The sequence below is a fragment of the Cheilinus undulatus genome, linkage group 23 (assembly GCF_018320785.1).
Source record: "Cheilinus undulatus linkage group 23, ASM1832078v1, whole genome shotgun sequence".
Taxonomy (NCBI): Eukaryota; Metazoa; Chordata; class Actinopteri; order Labriformes; family Labridae; genus Cheilinus; species Cheilinus undulatus.
In genome coordinates this window covers 22,936,777-22,959,654 of record NC_054887.1, presented here as the reverse complement: position 1 = coordinate 22,959,654, position 22,878 = coordinate 22,936,777, and the positions used below count along the sequence as shown (strand labels likewise).

The 22,878-nt window shown below is 40.7% G+C and overlaps 1 protein-coding gene across 1 annotated transcript in view; it reads left to right on the top strand.

Annotated features, from left to right (window-relative positions):
* The window catches only part of snd1 (staphylococcal nuclease and tudor domain containing 1), a 284,136-nt gene that overhangs the window by 71,479 nt on the left and 189,779 nt on the right, over positions 1-22,878 (top strand). The window contains exons 12-15 of the mRNA XM_041780449.1: positions 2,180-2,280; positions 8,515-8,625; positions 10,025-10,097; positions 16,020-16,161. Of these exons, the coding sequence (XP_041636383.1) occupies positions 2,180-2,280; positions 8,515-8,625; positions 10,025-10,097; positions 16,020-16,161 (427 nt within the window). The remainder of the gene's footprint in view (positions 1-2,179; positions 2,281-8,514; positions 8,626-10,024; positions 10,098-16,019; positions 16,162-22,878) is intronic.

Sequence of the window (22,878 nt, the reverse complement as noted above, 5' to 3'; positions counted from 1 at the left end):
CCCTTTACTTGAAAAACACAAGTTTATGTAGGTATTTTGGTGGTATACTTTATTAGTATTATCATTTGATTGACTGAATCATATCACAAGTCAGCCATAGTCAGACCAAGGTGTGTTTTAATTCATGACCCCTGGTATTTATTACTGCATCACATATTAAAGCAAAATCAGAAATGTGTCTTTACTCCAAATGTGTTGGAGTAAAGGTGCGGTAAAAAGACTTTTTCAGCAGGGCTAAATGTGGGGCTCAGTGATGCACTTGTGCCCCAATTGCATTTTCACCCCCAACACTACATGAATCAAATGAGTGACAGAAAATAATGTAGATATAATACCAGACTTCTGCCTCTCCCACCCTGACACAGGGTCATGCGACCACAGTGCACCATTTTGCCAAGATGCAGGTTATTTGTTGTAGTGGTTGTCACTGTGTCCCTTAAACAGCAGGAACTTAAATCTCTACCTGCAAAATGTGTTTTAACTGATATCTTGGTTGTTTTAAGCCCAGAAGGGTTAGACAAAGAGGGCTGTGGCTATTAGCAGGTAGCCCTCTGCCACACTTTTAGTTCTAAAGTTCCATTAAGAGGCTGTTGATAGCTCAGTGGTTTACATTGCTGACTATGTTACTAGAGATTGGGGGTTTGAGTCTTGGGCAGGGCACAATGAGTGTCCAGTGTGGTCACTTGGGCACCTATCCTAACACCTGTCCCAGATCTGCATCAATTTGCACAAAAGCACCTGCCAAATGAGATTGTAGCATTTTACAATGTACAGTAGTCAAATTCTTTTCCTGCCAGATTTGCCTCAATGAAGCGTGAGGAGGCTCAAATGTATTTATATGCCCAGTGACAAAATTCAACTAGCAATTTTAAACACTCAGCTGTTTGACGCCATAGAATGACATTGGATTCAGGCTCTGGTTGCTCAATCATGTAGAGCTTGTCAGGTCCAGATAGGCCTTCTGGTTGTAGCAATTCTCAAAAAATGAGAGAGATTTCCTTGAAATGGGTGTGGCTTTGATATTGCTGCCTCCTTTTCATGATTTTAAAATGAGAACATTTCAGAAACACAGCAGAAAACCTATATACTAGAAACTTGAAATTTGGCCTGGTTAATGCTTCCTAGCAGCTCAGTTTAGAAACTGGCTGGTAAGTCCCACAACCGGGGAAGACAATGAACTAAACTTCAAATTGCAGTACTACTTTTCTGATTTTAATGCTTCCTTTTCTTCAAGATTAGCTCCAAAAATATAAAACACTGATATCACCGCTGACTTTTATTAACTCTCCAACACCTCTTCTTTCTCTGCTATAGTCGTTTTAGCAGCACTCTCATTTGTGTTTAATGGTGCTCCCAGCTATGCCTCCAAAAACCATAATCCACTCCACAGTATCCTTTTCATTTTCCGTCTGTTCTTGATATGCAGACGGTACTTCCTGCAGAACAATGAGCTAAACCACATTCATTTAGCTCTGACAGAAGCTCTTCTGTTCCCCATGTCACCACATCCCCATCCCGTCCATCTAATGACAAGCCCACGTCTGCATGTCCTGGTTGGCATCTCTTTCATGCTCTTGTAATAGGCCTGTCTGCATCGTCTCTGTGTGACTTTTGTCTAAGCTGTGATGCTGGGATGCAGAGCAAGATTCCCATAGAAATTTTCCAGACACATCACACATCTGACATGGTTGACACGTAGCTCTTAAACTGCCGATCATGTGTACCGGTACGGCTGCATCACTGCTGTCTGGGCCCTCAAAGCAGGCTCTCCCTCTTGCAGGGCTGCAGATACTCGCACATACAAACAAACACAACACAGCTGAGTGACAAAATAGTGTCTTCAGGGTGGGAGGAATGGAGTTTGTCCCTAGGGAGCTGTTTGGAGAACACACAGCGTAGGGTCTTGTGGGTTCTATCACTGTTCCCTCTTGTGTGTATGTGTATAGTGTCCCAAACACCCACAGTGTGTTAATACTCATCCTCTGGGGAGATCTACAGTGCTGCCTGATGTGATTCACACTGACTGGGGTGACCTTGAAAAGTGGGACAACCACACAGATCCACACACACACATCAGACCCCCTCATATATTTATTATTACAATAACTGGTGTTGCTTTCTGTTTGTGTCACTTCTTGTGGGGTATTTGACCTGTGCTTGTGGCTTTTTGCTCCTTCAGGTCAATGTGACAGTCGACTACATCAGAGCAGCCACCGGTCCAGGAGAAAGCACCCCCGCCTTTGCAGAACGCACCTGTGCCACAGTCACAATCGGCGGCATGTAAGTTCCATTGATTTTATCTCACTGAACGGTCTTTCATTTAATTATTGCATTTCAATACTATTTTTAAACCTTCTGTTTTTGGATTTTTGAAACAAAATGTATACACTCCATGCACTCAGCAGATATAAAAAAATTGTAGATCTGATACTGCAAAATAGCACTAATGAAATATATAAATCATACTTAAAACACAACAATGTATAAACTAAAGAGTTAATATGAAAATAATAAAATGTAAAAAATAATACAGAAAATTACCAAAGACACAACTAGGTCCATCCATTCATCCATCGTCCTCTTATTACTGGGGGTTGGGTCACGGTGGCAGCAGGTGAAGTAAGTCAACCCAGACGTCCCTCTACCCGGCAGCATTTTGTTCCTCCTGATGTATTCTGATTCGTCCCAGGCCAGATGGGTCAGACATATAATGCCTGCAGCAAATTCTGAGTCTGCCCAATGGTCTTCTCCCAGTTGGACGTGCCTGGAAGACCTCCCTGATGCCCGAACCACCTCAACTGGCTCCTTTCAATGTGAAGGAGCAGCATCCTAACTTCAAGATCTTCCCCGATGTCTGAGCTCCTCACCCAATCTCTAAGGCTGAGCGCAGACACCCTCCTGAGGAATCTCATTTCGACTGCTTGAACCAGCGATTTCATTCAGTCTTTACCCAGAGTTCATGAACACAGGGGAACATTGGGACATAGACCAACCGGTAAATCGACAGCACCTGTAAAACTGCTAGTGCTGCACCAGTCCGCCTATCAATCTCACAGTCCATTGTACCCTCACTCGTGAACAAACCCCAAGATACTTCAACTCCTTCACTTGGGGCAGAGAGTCACTCCTCACCCAGAGAGAGAAATCCACGGACTCAGACTTGGAGGTGCTTAATCTCATACCGCCCCCTTCACACTCAAGCACAAACCATCCCAGTGCCTGATAGAGGTCCTCAGCCTAAAAAAATCCAACAGAATCACATCATCTGCAAACAACAGAGAAGAAGTTCTAAGTTTGAGATCCTGTCCATGAAAATCATAAACAGAATCAGGGAAAAGGGGCAGCCCTGGTAGAGGCCAACACGCACCGGGAACATGTCCGACTTTGTGCTGAGGATGTGGACTTAACTCTCGCTTTGGTTATACAAGGGACCATTAACCATATGGCGAGCCACCAGATCACAACTAGGTATAAACTAAAAATAAAAGGAGAATTAAAGAAATTTAAAAATAATGTAAGAATTAGGGCTCTCAAAAGATAATCATTATTGACTGTGATTAAGCTTGATTCTTCCATAGTTACTGCAATTAATCACATCCTTTTAATCCTGTTTTAAAATTCTGCTAATTTGCATTCAAATCTGTTTTTGTGTCTACTACTGTCTTTCACTTAGGGTAATTGACTTTTTTTTGGATACCGACATTCTTTTATAGGTAGATAGAACATTATAACATGAACTAAATCATGGAAAAAGGAACTTGTTATTGTCTTAAAAGGAAAATAAAAGGGAAAGTTATAAGGTAAATTGAATTAAACTGCTCTCCACAGAACGACCCATTTTGTTTCACAAATGTTGCAAACGGAGACTGCATGGCTAGGTGATTGACTTTATACACCTGTGGCCACAGGTCTGACTGAAACGACTGAACTGAATAATGAGCAGGTGTGGCCAAAAACTTCTGTCCATGTAGCGCTTACCTCAATGACAGTGCACGACACTTAAGCCTGATTTCTACTTCTGCGTAACCCCATAGGTCTGTGTAGTCCTGAACTCTACCTAGAGGCCTACATGTAGCTGGTGTGCACCTCTTCCTAAAATGTATCTACCCTGTGATGTAGCTCTGGTGACTGACAGTTCCTGAGGAATCTCTACAGGCATATTTTCCATTCTCTGTTGGAAATAAAACGGCTACAGACGGAGATGCAACAAGTCGAATCTTGCTGGCATTTCCTTATTCGTTTATTTTTCTCAGTGACCAGATGAGTGCAAATGATTGCTGATTCAGGAGCCATACTTTCCATCTCTTCTGATATCTCCTCTTTTTTCTGCTCTGCTATAAATGCTCAGTATTTATCACCTCCAGTTCCAGAATAATATGCTTAGTTTCAGTTGCCATGGTTTCATGTACACAGAAGAACAGGAAATGTGCTGGCAGGACTGGGAACTGGCATAAAAATTGCCATGCCGTGTAGCGTATGAGCGCAGTTCTGCACACAAGTATCTAGTGCTCACGATGACGTAGATTTATCACAGAGGTAATAAGCAGGCTCTAATCCTGTACTGCGAGGGTATATTAGAAAAGCTGTCTAAATAAATTGTAAAGCATTTGATATTTCATTTTAAAAAACATCAGTAACACATTATCTATTTAATTTTACAAAAATCTTTAAAATGCAGCTTCACCTGATGCATGATGACACAAAAATGATTTGTAAATGCTTAGAACTCCTAATCTTGCCATGAAACACAAAGTAACCTGAAAAGGCTGCTTTGTACTTTAATTTTTCATGAGAAGGGTCGCTTCAGTGCAAGCAATTATTTTCTATCTACAAACACAGCTTTGAAGAAAATCTGGTTTTATCAGTTTGGAACATGTACTTTATTCAAGGCCACAGATAGAAGCGTTATTAAACTACTCAGAGGTTCAAATTTAATCAAAACCGGAGAGAGGAGCTGTGATGCTGCATGACTTGAAATGAAGTCCGTTCTCACACAGAAAAGTTGAAAGGCTGGCTTATCGTCTGCTTTTCTCTATCAGTCTAATTCTGGGCTCTATGGCACAAAGCAGAGTTTTATGCGCACATTGAAACATGAACATATCTGTCACAGAACTAACAATCTCATACCTGCTAATATAGTTATACAGGTCAGGACCTGACCTCAGGACCTGCCAATTAGGACCCAGCATGAGTCAGCTTCACCAGCCGATTTGCTCCACAGTAAAGAGAACATAGAGCAAATGTTGAGGTCAGGGGCCGCGCAGTATTTTGGGCCATGTCTGATTGAATATTGTATTGTTAACAATTACTTTGATTGCATGGAGAAAAAAGAAAGGGGTCTGATTGACCCTGTTATAAAAAAGTTCTTAAGCCGTGCTGTTTAGCTGGTTTAAGATTAAAATTTTGGCTGTATGACAAGTATGGCAATGGGCCCCCCTGGACCCACTTGAAAAAAGTAGACATCAATTTTAATTTTTTTAATGGACAAACTCCAAAAGAACAGGCCTCCATACACATGTTCCTGAATAAAGATCTACATATAAACTATCATTACGGGGGCATATTGGGACCACTTTAAAAAACACTGCTATAAGCAGCACTGCAGGGCCCCTGCACCCTGGTGCATTTCAGGGTGTGTCACAACAGCAGGATTGTGGGAATAATTGGTTGTAAGCAGCCTGTGCTTTGAGCTGCAGCAGAGCACAGAAAGCATGTCGATTTGTTATACACATTTAAATACACATTTGAATATGTAGAGGGTTGGACCCTAACCATACATGTGAGTTTTAATGCAAATTTAGATGTTTCAGCTGAGTTATAGTGACTTCCTGGGAAACAGCTTAATAATGAATTGCCCAGTTGTATCACTTCCTGTTACCAGTAGGGGTCCTACATCAAAATGATGAAATTAAGCTTAGAATATATAGAGGGGCAGACCTTGATCCTACATGTGAAATTTGAAGACAATCAGACGTTTTGTATTAAAGTTGCACATACTTCCTGCCAAACGCGAGATATCGGAATGCTGGCCATCACCAGTGAGACATCCTTCCGTGAAACATATCTATGTTGTGGTCAGTAACTCAGGTATTTCTTTCAAATCAGAGGTTAAGGAACAATAAGAGGAATGTAGGTATGACCCATTTGTCATTCTTCCAGTTTGCCAGAAATTTTTTTTGTTTTGTTTTACCTTAATAGTCTTGGATGTACCTGACTTAAAAATGTGAATTTTTGAGGTTATAAATTTTTGGCTTTACAGTGTTGTAAATGTATAATTTTAAAAACTTGAAATTTGTGATCTTCAAATGTCAAAGTTTGACTTTATAAATGATTTTTTTTTCTTATAAATGTACTTTTTTTTAAACTTCGAAACTCTGAATTCATAATGATTTTCTCTTTTGTTTTTAATCATGATTTATTTGAATTTAAAAATGATGAACAGTTGCAAGAAAAAGTATGTGAACCCTTTGGTATTTCTTGGCTTTCTGCATAAATTGGTCATAAAATGTGTTCTGATCTTCATCTAAGTCACAACAATAGACAAACACAGTCTGCTTAAACTAATACCGCACAAAAAATGATATGTTTTCATGTTTTTATTGAACAGAACATGTAAACATTCACAGCGCAGGGTGGAAAAAGTATGTGAACCTTTGGATTTAATAACTGGTTGACCCTCCTTTGGCAGCAATAACCTCAGCCAAATGTTTCCTGTAGTTGCAGATCAGACCTGCAGAATGGTCTGATCTGTTCAGTTTCAGTTCAGCAATATTCTTGGGATGTCTGGGGTGAATCGCTCTCTTGAGGTCATGCCACAGCATCTCAATCGGGTTGAGGTCAGGATTCTGACTGGGCCACTCCAGAAGGCGTATTTTCTTCTGTTGAAGCCATTCTGTTGTTGATTTATTTCTATGCTTTTGGTCGTTGTCCTGTTACATCACCCATCCTCTGTTGAGCTTCAGTTTGCGGACAGACGGTCTTAAGTTTTCCTGCAAAATATCTTGATAAACTTAGGAATTCATTTTTCCGTCAATGACAGCAATCGGTCCAGGCCCTGAGGTAGCAAAGCAGCCCCAAACCATGATGGCCCCTCCACCATGTTTCACAGTTGGGATGAGGTTTTGATGTTGGTGTGCTGTGCCTTTTTTCTCCACACATAGCGTTGTATGTTCCTTCCAAACAACCAAATTTTGGTTTCATCTGTCCACAGAATATTTTGCCAGTAGTGCTGTGGAACATCCAGGTACTCTTTTGTAAACTTCAAACATGCAGCAATGTGTTTTTGGACAGGAGTGCCCTATGAACTCCATTCTTGTTTAATGTTTTACTTATTGTAGATTTGTCAACACAGACATTAGCATGTGCCAGAGATTTCTGTAAGTCTTTAGCTGGCACTCTAGGATTCTTCTTCACCTCATTGAGCATTCTGCGCTGTGCTCTTGCAGTCATCTTTACAGGACAACCACGCCTAGGGGGAGTAGCAACAGTGCTGAACTTTCTGCATTTGTAGACAGTCTGTCTTACTGTGGACACATGAACATCAAGGCTTTTAGAGATACTTTTGTAACCCTTTCCAGCTTCATGCAAGTCAACAATTCTTGATTGTAGGTCTTCTGAGAGCTCTTTTGTGTGAGGCATGGTTCACATCAGGCATTGCTTCTTGAGAACAGCAAACTCAAAACTGGTGTGTGTTTTTTATAGGGCAGGGCAGCTTTAACCAACACATCCAATCTCATCACATTGATGGGACTCCAGGTTGGCTGACTCCTGGCTCCAATTAGCTCTAGGAGAAGTCATTAGCCTAGGGGTTCACATACTTTTTCCACCCTGCGCTGTGAATGTTTACATGTTTTGTTCAATAAAAACATGAAAACATATCATTTTTTGTGCGGTATTAGTTTAAGCAGACTGTGTTTGTCTATTGTTGTGACTTAGATGAAGATCAGAACAGATTTTATGACCAATTTATGCAGAAATCCAAGAAATACCGAAGGGTTCACATACTTTCTCTTGCAACTGTATGTACATCTAATTTTGACAAGGTCTGAGTAGCCAGTTGGGAACATCCCTTGTGCTGATGTAGATTTTTAAAAAGAGACCAGGAATGACTGAAATAATGACAGCCAGTGCTGTAGTATTGTCAGGTACTCTTCCTTCACCTTGGACAGCGACATGCACTGGATGACACAAGTTCACCTTTTCACCTATAACCTCATTCCATTCGTTCACATCTAGAACACTCATGTCCAAGGGCTATCCACTAAGTGCTGTATAAAGTACAATACTCTCCTCTTCCTGCCCTTCATCTTCTCTTCTGTACAGCAGCAACACGGCAAGGAAGCGCTTAGTCAAGTGTGCAATGTCAACATTTAGGTGCCCTTTGTGCCTCAGCGATCACCTTTGGGATTTCTCACGTCCTTGTTTTCTTTTAGTCGAGCTTGCTGACTTTTAATTCTGCGTAAAGCCAGAGGTTGTTGTTTTATTAAAGTAATCCCTCTCTCTCCTCTCTTTTAGTAACATAGCTGAGGCTCTGGTCAGCAAAGGCCTGGCCACAGTCATCAGATACAGACAGGATGACGACCAACGCTCCTCCCACTACGACGAGCTGCTTGCCGCAGAGGCACGGTGAGGAACACACGCACATACACACATTTCTCTTTCACACATTCACTCCTTCCATCTCCTTTTTTTTCTCTTTACATGAATCTGCTACACAATGGCTCTCACATGTAGTCACTAGCCACACAATATTCAAGCTCTGTCGTCCATGAGTTGTGTATGACCTTGACAAATTTTTGCTCTTGGGAGGAAGAAGAAAATAGAAAATGACCTTGTGGTAGATTGCTTTTGCATTCACTGCTAAATCCAACAATGAACAGGTGAACCAACTCACTTATTATTTTCTGGATTTTCTTTTAGCAGTGACAATATCATAAGTCCCAGCCTATCACAGCTGTTGCTACTTTTTCCCTTGGAAACATGCTATTGCTGTCACATGTTTCTCTGGGCTTACACACCTTCCAGGATGCTAAATCAGAGGCTCTCTTCACACACGCCCTATGAATATAATTACGTGAAGGTGCAGTGGAGAGATTTAGTACGAGCTTTATTACTCTGCTGTAGATTAAGATCTGCTTGCTATAGGTAGAGCAGATGCAGCCACAGCCTCTTTTTATAGGACTTTCTCCCCTTCTCCTGTGCAGTGTCACTGGCCACCCGCCCTCCTTTTTCCCCCACTGTCTCCCTCCTCCTCTTTCTTCTTTTGCACATTTTGTCCTTCTTTCTCCACTTTTTTTGTCCTTTTTTATTCTTCTTCTCTGTCCTTGCTCTTCTCCCATTTCTCTCCCCTCTCCCTCTGTCCCTGGTGGGGTCTTATTAGAGCTGATGAGAGGTTTCTGTCTATAGCCTCGGTTGTATTTTTAGTTCCCACTGCACGAGGCCAACGGCCCACAGCCTTCAAGAAGGCTCCTCCTGGCTATTAAACGCACATATATACATGCTCGTATTAATGCACGCGCTTTAGAAGCAGCAATCTGCTTCTTAGAGACCCATAGGTGGCATGATTCCACTCCACAGCAGCATCCCATTCAGCCCTCGAGGCTAAAGCAGCGATGACCAAAGCCAGTCATCATGGCTAAACCCCCTGACTGTGAAGGAGCAACCCCTGTCTCTCCATTTCTCATCATCCTTCTATTCTTACAAAAATATCTCTGCCATTATTATTCCTCTACCACCATTTTTCTCTTTTCATCTCTGGCCTATAGATTGCATTGTGAGGGGAATAAAAAAACTCCCCTTAGTGCTTCCAGTTGAGCCGTAATGGCAGTTCAGGGAAAGAGAAACCGGTATAAATCTACATCCTACTTTACAAAGACACAATTGGTCCCACTTTGTACCTGTGGTGATTACTCAAAGAGCTCCCATTTTCTTGCTCTGTAAAGCCTCCAGCCCTGTACTTTCCTGATGTACTATTGCTTACCTATATGATGACATATGTGCCTGTTTCATGTTTGCCTGACTTCAGGGCCATCAAGAATGGAAAAGGGCTCCACAGCAAGAAGGAGGTTCCCATCCACAGGGTTGCGGATATCTCAGGGGTAGGTAACATTTTGTGGATGTAGACACAAATTTTATTTTTTTTCTTAGAATTAATTGATAAGTATTCATAACTCTGGACTAGGTCATAGGTGTAGTTTAAATTGGTGTTTGATTCTCTGTTTACATGTAGATTATTTTTGCTTTTTGCTTTTTTTGTTCTTCTTTAATGATGAACTTTAGAGGCAGAAAAATGTATGCAGCATTCGAGCTTCCCAAGGAAACGACTAAGTGCAGGGCTGTCCAGACTTTTTCCACCGAGGGCCATATTCAGAAAATTATAAGGATGATGGAGCCACTTTCATACCTCACCTTTATGATATCAAAGTTAGTAAATCCAGTCCAATACAGGGAAAGATGTGCTAGGTTAATGGCTGACAAGGCAAATAGCCAGTCATTTCAGGGATTTTATGGAGGCAGTCAGATTTCAGGGGAGTCCTGGTTAACCCTGGCTACTACTGGCTCTGCCCCATCTGCTGCGGGACAATTACAGATGGGCCAAGGGCCATATTTGGCCCCCAGGCAAGACTTTGGACACCCTCACATTGCATTGTATAAACCCACCAAAGCTCCAGACTTGTTCTGAAAAACACTAAACTTCCTCCTGTTCCTCTGAACCAGTTTCATTGTCTTAAAGTAGCCAAAGCTGACCCCAAAGGGTGGGGGCACCAAAGATTAAAGGGGGGCTCCAGACCCTGTCTTCTCTGACTTTGTCAAAATAACATAACATATATTTTTGTTTTTGTGAAAGTAAATCATGATTAGAAACATAATGAATGAAGGCGTATTAGGGCCACCCTTAGAGATAAAATATGATAAGATGTACATCTGCATTAAATCTGTAAAAAAAATAGTAACAATAATAAAGAAAATAATAATCATAAAAAAAATTAAGAGGATTTGTTTATTTTTGTGCAGAAAGTGTTTTTTTTTTTTTTGAATAGACGTTTTTAAGATTATAAAGTTGTGTATTTCCAAGAAAACAAATTCAGAGTTTAAAAAGTTGTGAATTTACAAGAAAAAACATAAAATTTCAAGCTTTTAAAGTCGTAAATTTACAACACTGTAGAGGAAAAAATGAACAAGAAACCAAACTGAAAAACAGTGATTGGTTTTCTGACCTTTAGACCTCATTACCTGAAAAATTCAAAGATTTAGTACACATACATGTAAGACCGTTAAGGTAGTAAGTTTCCATTATTTTCAGGGGAAAAAAATGATTTTTTTGAACTTGAAAAATTTTGAGTTTTTTCTTGAAAATATAACAGATCCACTTTAATTATCTATTTATTTTATTGTGGTCCCAATACGCAGTTGTAGTGATAGTTTATATGTAAATTTTTGTTCTAGAACATGAGTCTGTAGCCTATTATGTTGGGAGTTTGTCAATAAAAACAATTAAAATTGATGTGTACTTTTTCAAGTGGGTCCTTTGGGGCTTGACTTTTCTTAGATACGAATAGGGGGGCCCTAAGGGGACAAAGGTTGGGATCTACTGCCTTAAAGCAACCAGTCTGCTCTGCATCAAACATCATTTCCATATATCCTTTATTTAGAGCAGGTTTACTTTGCTTTAAGAAACTAAAGCTGTTTCAAAAGACTGTTATTGTTCTATAAAATACTGATGCTTCGTCTGAACCAATATGATCCGATTCACTTTGATAGTGTTGTTTTAATGCTACACTCTTTTTCCATAACACATTATTTCCACATCCCTTTTCCTTATAGCCAGTCTCCTCATGTTAAAGAAACCAAAGCAGCCTCTAAAAATAATCAGCACCATTAATAAACCCATCAGTGGTGCTTGGTCCTAGCTTGTTTATGAGTGCCCAGGGGCTTGATAGAGGCATCATTTGGCTAATGAAGCCTGATTGGGAGCGCTCACCAAATGAACATTAGCACAGAGAAGCCATAAAACCTCTCAGTAACAAGTAATGGGCGATTCTTACTCATTCTTTTTGACTGTGTTTGTGTCTTTTTTTCACCCTGAGAGCTGTTTTTAAATTTGATCCCTTTAATGTGTCTTCTTTCATGCCCCCCTCTGTATACCACAGTGCAGTCTTTATTAACTCACTACAGGCTACAGTGTTGTAGCTGTCCAACAACGTCAAAGTGAGTGGCGGGGTTAGACGAGCTCACATGGAGAGAAAAGCAGCACGATTGAGTGAAATGTGTGCTGATGCAAAGATTAAATGCAGGCACTGTGTTGGTCATTGTCGCTCGCTGGGTGCTGTTCTTGCCGGTGGGCTATTTTTATCGTTGTGTTATTCTCACAGCACCCAGGAGGGAAATTGAGGTCAGTCAGTCAGGTGGTGGATAAGTCACCCTTTTGTTTCTGTGTGATGTAAAATGTAGCTTTCTATTTCTGAGATCTGTTCTGTTTTTACTTTCTCAACATATTTTATTGTTTTTTCTGCAGTTTGAAAAGCTCAGTTTTCATTTTATTGTGACCTTTGTCTGCGCTAACTGCCTCTGTTGGCTTGGGGAGAGCACAAACTGCAATTTGTTTTCCTTAATAGCAGTTTTTCCACCATACCGAGGCTCACAAAGCAGCAGCATGTGTGTGGATTTTATCAGATAAATAATCCTTATTTGTAGATATAGCAGCCTTTTTAAAAATACCTTTGCATATCTGATGCTCTCATCCATTAGTCGTCTTTTATACATTTTAATTAGCCACTAGAAGTCCTCAAATTTGAACTTCACAAACATTAGCACCTCATTTTCTCTCTCACTTGAGCTCTCTTGTAGTACTTGCACTCATAGGCTCTTGAAAGACATTTGGTTAAATTAATCAGACCTTTTTTCCCCTCTGTATTAGTCCTTTTTATTTTAATGTAAGCTCAGAGTGGTCCATCACATTTAGCGGCCATGCACAGGCTCTGCAAGCCGCCGTCATCCCGCGTTGGAACAGAGCCATCCGGCCAAGTTATTAAAGCTGTTAAACACCACCAGGATTTTAGAGTGCGCCTAATAAGTCCGACATCACTCTGCGTAACTTCTCTGATGTTGTGCTGCTCCGCATTATCATCACCATAACCTCCTCGTGTCTCATTGTGTCAGCGCGACAGCTAAATTATTGGGCCCTGTAAAAATAATTATGACAGGGAATTGTTGTGCTGACTGAGCAGCTCTGTGCTATTTCATCAGGGCTTTTTCAACTTGGACACCCCCAGAACTTAAACGGCTAAATTGACAACATTTTTCTTGCTAGAATGACTTGGGAGTTGGGTGATTAATTTACTTTAATAATGGTGTGAAAGAGCAATATGTGCCACACCCGCCATCCAGCTGGAGATTCACACATCCTGCAAATTAAAAACTGTCCCAGTGACCCAGCGAGGAATCTGATGGTCTTTATATTTAATGCAATGTGCTGTGTCATGGATTTTATTGGTGAAAAAGCCTCTAAACTCTCCCTTATTAGTGCTGTTGCTATTTTATGCAGCTGCAAACTCCTTCCCTCCATCAGCATTTCTCTACTTTCCACATACACATGAAGACACGGGATGTGCAGCACAGTTCAGGATCGTTGCCAGTCAGCGCTGGTAGCCGTGTTTGTATGTGCACGCGCACGCACCAGTTGTTTGGCAAGGCTAATGTAATGAGCATTCTTAAGACCAAAATAGCAACAATCCCCCCCTTCCTCTGCATCTTCCCCTCCTTTTTCTTCTCTCCTCTGTGATACACGCCCACATGCAGCTGCACACGTGCACAGATGCAGCCCCCCAACCTACTTACTTTAGAAAATACAAACTCCTATACGTCATTAAGCTCAGTGGTAAAGGTTTACTAAAAGGGATTATGTACATTGAGTGGGATGCAGTCACAAATAGAGCTCAGATAGGTTTATAAACATAGTGTAGGAGATGAGCAGAGGGGGTGGGAGCAGAGTGGATAAAGCACTTGACTCACCTCATACCTCTAAAGGTTGCATAATGAGGTCCTCTCTTCTCTCATGTCTCTTCTTTTTTTCACTGAGTTAGACTGCTCAGCCCACTCACTGCAGGTGCTCTGGATATGTTTGTGTGAGCGACAGAATGTTTGGCTCCCTTGTCTCCCACTCAAGAGGCTATTTTGGACTGCAGTAGGTGGAGTTCAGGTGGTTGCATCTTATGGCTAAAGCATGTACCCTTTTGCTTACAACATCATGTTATTGAATCTCACCGATGACGTGTTTGGCATCCTTTTTCGGATGTGTTACCGCCCTTGATGTTGTATAGAAAGCCAGCAAAAAAAAAGGGAAGAAAATTTTTCAACCAAAACACGTCCTTTGAGAGTTTGATTTAAGCTCTCACATCCACTTATAGTAAGAAGAGAATGCCTTTGTTAGTTCTGACTCTCCTTGTTTGAACTCTGCCCTCCCCTCTGAGCCTTCACTCCAGCTCCAGCGGCCACACAACCACACACAAACGCACACTTCTTCACTGGTCCATGACTGGCCGCTCTGCGATGCCTGCCTACATTCTCTCTTGCCTGCCTGCAGTGGGCACATATTAAATAATCTTTTATCGTTTCTGAATCTTTCACCCCCTCCTGCCGCTGCATCACCAGCCCTGCTTGAATACACATGATTTAGCCCTGCTTGTAATTTTGGCCCCGGCACAACAATAAGCCAGTGAGTCACCCTTGCAGACAGAAATGGAGGACGGAGGGGAGAGAATTATTTTTTGATTGCATGAGGTTCCAGGCGTGTCACGGGGAGGCAGAGCGGACTTCATTAGGCTGTAGCAAGATTTAAAGATGTCTAGAAGAAGCCCACTGATTCTCAGTCAGTCTTGTCTGTGTCAGTGAAGTCTGGCAAAAGATTTATTTCAAATCTTAAGAGATGATGAATATGTTAGAGACCCTACACATGATGACAGATATTGATGGATTGAGCACTTTGTCATGTTTCTGCAAGCCTTAAATTGGGAATTTGAAATTTAAGGGCATAAAAATCTTAAATGTCTTATTTTACTTGTGAGAGGTCCTAATTTTGAGAAGGGCCATTGACTGATATATCTTTATCCAGTTTTTTTTTCCTGGCTACATTTATCAGATACTCATCATCCTTTTTGCATTTATGCATTCAGAATGTAAGAAGGAATTCTCTTTTATTATCCAGTAATTTTTTTAACTGAATTTCCACCACAAATTGTTTCATGAATTTTCATTAGAATGCAGGGAATATAGTACAGTTCTCTAACTTCTGGGTTGCCAAGTTGGCCACCTAAAGGGTCAACACTTTCAAAGGCAGACATACAGTAGGCTATGTGCTGTTTTATTGTGGAAAAATGTAACCTTGCAAAGCAGATGGATTTGCCAGAAAGATATCTCTATTAGTGACTGTTTTTTACACCCTAGAAGACTAGTACACATTTCCCACAGAGAAGAAAACTATATCTACACTGACTACACTGTCAATGTCAAACCTCAAAAATCCTATGCATAATGTTGTGAAGACAGCATAAACATGGGCTGTAAATGTAGCTCAAGCTTAAGGCGAGTAAAAATCTATTTGCTGTGGTTTCCTGAGCATCTAAAGCAGCTTTCCTCCCATTTGGCTATTTATTAATTTTCTGTGAATGACAGTCCATAGGGTGTGTGCTCGGCTGTCCTCTGTGGTTTCCTAAACGCAACAGGATGGCAGCTTGTAGATAAATTTGAAATCAGTTTGGTATCTTGACACAACTCACTCCAGGAGAAGCTTGGAAGATAATCTTAGGAATTGTCAAGAAATCTGATCTTTGCTCTGTTTATTTGTTTATTTATTTATTCAGAAGAGGGAAATCAAGCACAAAATCAGCCTGAATATCCTGTACAGTGATTTCTGTTTTACTCTCAGTTTTTCAGAGTGGTATATTTAGGTTGACTTTGAAACTGATTTTAAGGTCTTGCATCAAATAATGCCATCTAACTGACCCTCTTTTCTTTTTCATTAGGAGACACAGAAAGCCAAGCAGTTCCTGCCCTTCCTGCAGAGAGCTGGCAGGTCAGAAGCCGTGGTCGAATACGTCTTCAGCGGCTCCCGCCTCAAGCTGTACATGCCCAAAGAAACCTGCCTCATCACATTCCTCCTTGCCGGTGGGTCAAGCTTTTTCTCGTCCTGGTTTTGAGATGATTACTGTGTCCAAGTCAGGGTTAGGGTTTCTTTATCTTTCATGCTGATGATGATTAAGCTGTTTGAAATTAAAGAGCCATTTAGTTGAAGAGGGGGGAAATGTGTGGATTTGTTTGCCAGTAGACTTGAAATTCCTGGCAGCTAAGAGATCAGAGTTGAAGCCCTCCCCACACCTCTCAGCAGTCAGCTCTCGCGGGTCAAAGGGCAGGAGCAGAAGAGCAGGGTATGTTGTACCAACCGCAGCCCACCCTCATTCCAAATGCCAGGGTTGGCAGGAAGCATGTTTCCCCTTTGACCTACCTTCTCCTGGATGACTCCCTGCCAAGTTTGAAATGCACTTATGACCTTTTTTCTGGCCTTTTTTGCCATCTGAAAGGGGGGTCTTTGTTGCAAACTCACCACTGTGTAGAGGTAACAGGAGGTTTGGTATCCAGGAGATGTGCAGGCGTGTAACACTGTATGAACTTGGTTGAAAAGAACAAATAGATTTAAATAATGTCAAAGTATCAGAATTTGAAACCTCAGTATGACAACTGTAAAAAGAAGGACATCAGTTTCTGTTTTGACACTACGGCAGCAAAATCAGAAGTCCAAAATATCCCAAATTGTGCGCTTTCTACCTTTAGATTGTTTAAACAGGAAATAATTCTGGATATCAGGTTTTTTTGTGAAAAATTAGACTACAAAGTAGTTTGCTTGCAAGTTTTGATGGTTTAATTTCTCTCCTACACACCTGTCTCATAAAGTAATTGTAATTTTTGCACCCTTTAGAACAAGAAAGATGCGTTGTTTTTAGAACATTCTGTATCAGAAAATATCAAACATTTTGACAAACTCAAATTGAAAAGATTTTCATGTCTTTTTTGCGGAGAACAGTGTTAGTTTTTGCCAATTTCACTGCAAATTTCCAGCAGATAAAAATGTTAATGGAACGTGTCTGGCTGAAAAATATTCCAATTACCAAATAAAAAATAAAATATATATATATATATATATATTGTGTTACCTAAAAGATGTGTCAAGAGTCCCTTAATATATACTGTAGCTAATTTTACTACAAACTACTTCCTGTTCGATGGTGAGGTTATTTATCTATGTAAGGCAGCACATGGCTAATTGGGGCAGTGAATATTAATGGGATCAATGTGGATGACTTCTAAATAAAACCAATCTCCAGTGGACCTTAGGGCTACTGAAAACTATACAGGAAAACCGATGGTTTGGAAGGCCTTTGAGTTAGTCAATGTTCAGTTAAAAAGGAAGCCAAAACAGAGGGAGCTGCAGATAGCTGAGCAACTTAAACACTGATGCTGGGACGAGGACAGGCCAGCACCAGCAGAGATGTAGTGGACTTCGAAGAGTGGGTAAATCTGCTTATAACTAACCACCTCAGATGAAACTGAACTGTATTCAACACAGAATCACATTGTGCAAAAAGGCATGGCTTGCATGGGTCATCCTGGCTGATCAGCAGCAGTAGTGAACTATTTAGCTGTGGAAAGAGTCATCTATGAGAGGAGGACAGCACTGAACTATCCTCAGCGGATGCTTTTCTCTCTCTGCACGACTACTCCAAATAAGCCACGATGGTTGGATTTTACTGTTTTAGTGGAGGTTACAGTTGAGATCATCAGTCTTCAATGATTAATATTGGACAATAGACGATAAGACTCATTTCAAATGCTGAGTTTTAATGTGGTTGTCTAGTTAAGAGGATGCTGGTAAGCTATTTATTTGGATGATTTGTTGGTGTTTTCAGTGGAGGATGTTATTTGGGTGTTGTAAGCTGCTGAGTTATGGTAGCACCTAAAGTGCTAACAGGCTAACTAAGAGCTAACAGAGCTAATGTAAAGCTTAGTGCTAATGTTGGACATATATTGTGTAACTGGCTATACTGACAAATAAAAGAATGTCTTTTCTCAGTCATGTCCAAGGTCTGGTCATGTGTATAACAGGCTAGGTTAACACAAGGGGTGTAACGATGTTAAAATTTCATATCACGGTTATTGTGACCAAAATTATCACCGCTGTCATTATTATCGCAGTAAAAAGTGGTTGCAGCAAAGTATGTGCCCTGAGCCAAACTTTTTACAACATCAGCTTTAACACTGTTGGACAGGTTTGGGATTTCAGTCTTGGAAAAGAAATTTTGTGACGGAGCTTTGTAGTGTGGGACAGCAACCTTCATCAGCCTCAGGAAGTCAGGCCTCTCAGCGATTTGGAATGGCATCATGTCCTTTGCAATAAAATGTGAGAGGGCTGCAGTGAGGTCTTCAGCCAATTTGGAAGTAGGTGCAGAAGCAGCCTGCCTTTGAAAGGCTTGCTGACAGCGGTCATACACAGCAGAAACACTTTGCTCTGTTGCTGTACGTGTCGTGTGCAGAGACCTGCAGAAACTACTCACCGATTGCGCCCAGTTATGTGTTTTTACAGGAGTAACGTTAGGTAACACTTAAAACTTCAGTTTCCTTTATTGACGAAATATATGAACAGACAAACCATGACATTTTCCACTATTCCGAAGTCCCCATATCATGCATTCAGCTACAAGTTCCCTTACACTCGCTATATAGTAGTGGGTGGTGTTCACGGAGTCTGCATTTTCTGCAGACAGAGTGGCCATCTTCAATTAGCGTCCCCTCAGCATCCTTCAGAAAGCCAAAATAGGTCCAGACTTCAGACTTTGTCCTTTTGTTGGGGGAAAGCAGTGTCCGTACTTGTGCCTTCCGCCATGTTTTCAAACTGTGCATGTGTGCCCACGTCTGAGAGAGCACTGCTGCTTCTCCAGGAATTAAGCATTATCACCGTGAGTTTTTCAAAGTATGGTAATCAAACACGGTTTCAACGATAATTAGAATTCGAAACGATAATACTAACTGTCTCAAATTTTACCACGGTTTATAGTAATCGTTACACCCCTAGTTAACACTAACTCCAGCACAGTAGAAACCGTGCCAGAGTTAGTGTTACACCCCTAGTTAACACTAACTCTGGCACGGTTTCTACTGTGCTGGACTTGTATCAGTCAGAAACATGTTTCTCCTGTCCTGCTGTATTGCAGACATAAAGCTGTATCACAGCGTTTCTGTATGTTTTATTACTGTTAAATGCAGGTTATTGGTATCATTGCTATCTAAAGTATTTGTCTGGGAGTGTCTGAAACTCTTGAGCACTGCCGATCATTTTGGCCATTTCTAGCGGAAACTCTACAAAAAGTTTTTACAATCTTAAAGGTTAAGCGCTGCCTTATGGCATCAGACAGCAGTAAGTGCATTAGCTTTTACTGCTTTTTACAGAAGCAGTGAAAAGCCCCAGACAACAGATTATGAATTAGAAACTAACAGAACTGCAGTTATTAATCGATTAGTCACTTGAAAGAAATGAGCTGGCAACTGTTCTGATGAATAATTTCCGTGGTGAAATGGCAAATTTTCATCACTTTCCCCTTCACACACCTGAAGATTTGTTGATATATGATTTAGGAGAAAGGTCCATTATTCTTGGAGATTTTGCACACATTTTCAGCTTGAGAAAATAAGAGTAGTTTCAAACAACATGCAGATGGGATGAAATACAGACTGTTTGATGGCAAGTCTGGCCATTTATTTCAGCTCCTCGCCTGTCTTGACAGTTTGTGCTCGTAATAAAAACACTGAGACTGTATCTTTGGCAGCCAACAATGATTTGCACATTCACCCTGATCACAGGAATGGTGAGAATGCTTATCCCTTATTCTGCAGGGGATGATACTCTGTTAGAGTTAGCAGTAAAAATCCATCTCCATTTCAGGCATCCATACATTCCTTCCTCATTTCTAAACGTCATATAGTTCTGACAAACACTCGGATTCTGTTTAATTTTGCGTGGCTAAACCGTTGATGCATTCATTAATTTTGCAATTTGCTTCTGATTGTCTGTGCTGTCCACTGATGGTTTCTGTAATTGGGTTTTTTCTCCAGTGCCTGCTACAAGATGTAACGACATGATTTGTGCCAATAGGCAATCACCGTATAGGTCCATATATAGTACGACACATTTTATAGCCCTGGACAGTTCCCCCCTAATGAGAGCACTCAGAAAGTACATGAAAGCCTTGCTGAAGACGATATCAAGTGTGTTTACATCAAATACATACTTTTTGAGTAATTTGATTCAGTCTGAGGTTATATTAAGCACTTTAGCGCTGAAAGCCTTCAAGCACATTTGATAGGCATTCCCCAGAAGAGAAGATTCATCTGCTGCAAATGAGACCACAAATATTGTTTTTAATGCACACATTAGGCTGGATTAGCCCCGATTGATACAAATGATCCCTTTTTCAATTTTGGGTTGTTTTTTTTTAAACTTCTTTTCTAATTGGATAATTGCCTCCCTTTTGTGTTGCCTTTTTTTTTCCTCTTTCAGACATGTTCATGAGAATGAATTTCGTCTGCTAGGTCACTGCCTGTCTTTCCGTGTTTATATGTTGTCGCATGCATGGTTTCCTCCATGTGATGACTGCTGTTAAACCTTTAACCGTACATGGAATGAAGCCCTAAGGCACAAACATCCCTTCTTTATCTCTTTACCTCTAATCGCCAAGCGCCTCCTCTATCTCCCTCCTGTTTCTCTTTCCCGTCAAAGTTATCTCCCCGTGTTTTATTCACCCTTATACAACATGGGCTGTGTGTGAAATGACACATACATGATAAATTGGCCGCCCAGGGCCTCTCATGTTTATGTGTGTATTAAACAGCAGCGAGCCTTTGGACCTTTTCTCTTTAAGCTGTTATATCAGTTTGAAGATAATTATGTGTTGAGTATAGATCGTGGTTATATATTTTTAAGGTTTTCAACTTAAATAGGCCTCCAGTGGAAGAATTCCCAGCATTACAAGTAGTGGTATATTATGTTTTTGTAAGGAAAATAGTTCAATACAAAGGCTGTTTTATGTTATACATCAGTTCATTCTGATTGTGCAATTTGGCACTCTGTGAAGGCTAACTATAAAACCACTAGAAGGTTTGGACCATGTTAGTATATCTCTCTACTTTTAATACATTTTATCAACATCATATAATTAGCCTAACATCAACCTTTGCTAGACAAAAATTTGTGTATTTCAATGAATTATATTTTCATCTACTAACTTACATACATCATTGCAGTAAAATGCATTACCTCATATGCACATCTGCACAAATTCATCTAATAACTTACATATATCACTACGATAAAATCTTTCACCTCATATGCACAAATCCAGCCACAAATTCTCTATTGGATTGGCGTCTGGGCTTTGACTCGGCCACTCCAAAACATTCACCATGTTGTCTTTAAGCCATTTCTGTGAAACTTTTGCTGTAGCTGTAGTTCTCTTGTAGAATGAATAAGATCATCCTCCAGGACTTTCCTGTTTTTGCCGCATTCATTTTACCCTCTACCTTTATAAGCCTTACTTAGCACACTACTGAGAAGCATCCCCACAGCATGATGCTGCCACCACTGTGCCTCACAGTAAAGTGGCGTGTTTGTGGAAATAGCAGTGTTTGGTGCCTGCCAAATAGTTTCGTTTCTGATGGTCAGAAAGCACCAGTTTGGTCTCATCAGACCAAAGAACTTTCTTCCACTTGACCATGGAGCCTCCAACATGCCTTTTGGCAAACTCTAGTTGAGCTTGATTCAACAGTGGCTTTCTCTTTGCTACTCTCCCATCAAACTTTTTTTTCTGAGTTTTGTTGAGTGTTCTTTTGCCTTCCTGGTGTAATGGTAGTCAGGAATGCTGATGAACCAGTGACTGGACCTTCCACACAAAGGTGTCTTTATACTGCAGTCACTTGAGACACATTCACTGCACTTACGTGATCCCCATTTCAGTCATTGTGAGACTACTAGCACCGGCTGACTGGACCTCTGTTGAATAAGGTCAGGCAATGTAAAAGGGGGTGAATATTTGTGTGATATTGCTTAACACTTGTTTGAATAAAAATCTTTTCCTAATGTAGTCTATATACTCATATATGCCTAATGTATACCATTGCTATGAGTCTATACGTTTGATCTTGTTATTAAAGAATTAAGCTTCAATTATCTATATGAAATAATTAAAGATGTTCTCTGTGCTCCTCAGTGCTCATTTTTTGTAAGTTTCTCTGGGTAAATATTGACTGCCCACAGATAAATAGAGAGTATATTGAATGGTTGCTGCTGTTGCTGAAACAGGTCCTTCATTAGTCATCCGTTTCATTAGCTGTGCACTCTTCATACTGTATTCATCACTGCAAATTTTTATTCTGTAACAATATCGTGGGAGGCCATTGATGAGCAAACTGTTTACAGTAGAGCTGCAAATGAAAAGATCCCAAGGCAGTACGTGATGTAACACACTAAGACAAAATTATAACGCATAAAAAAAGGAAAAATACAGTGCAGGCATATTTAGATATGAGCTGCTAGCTTTCCTAGCCAGCAGCGTAAGTACTGAATTTAATACTGAGCCTCACTAACAGCAAACACTATTTCTCCACCGAGGCACCTAAAAGCTGTGGATCTTCCTGGCACAGTCTCCTTCCTTTTCTGAGTTTTCCTTGATGGATAAAGACAGTACCTAAAGAAAAAACAAAGACTGAGGAAACAAAGTGAAGCAAGACAAAGTCCAAGCTTCAAAGAAGGCCGGAGGTGTGCTTCAGGAGTTGAGAGAA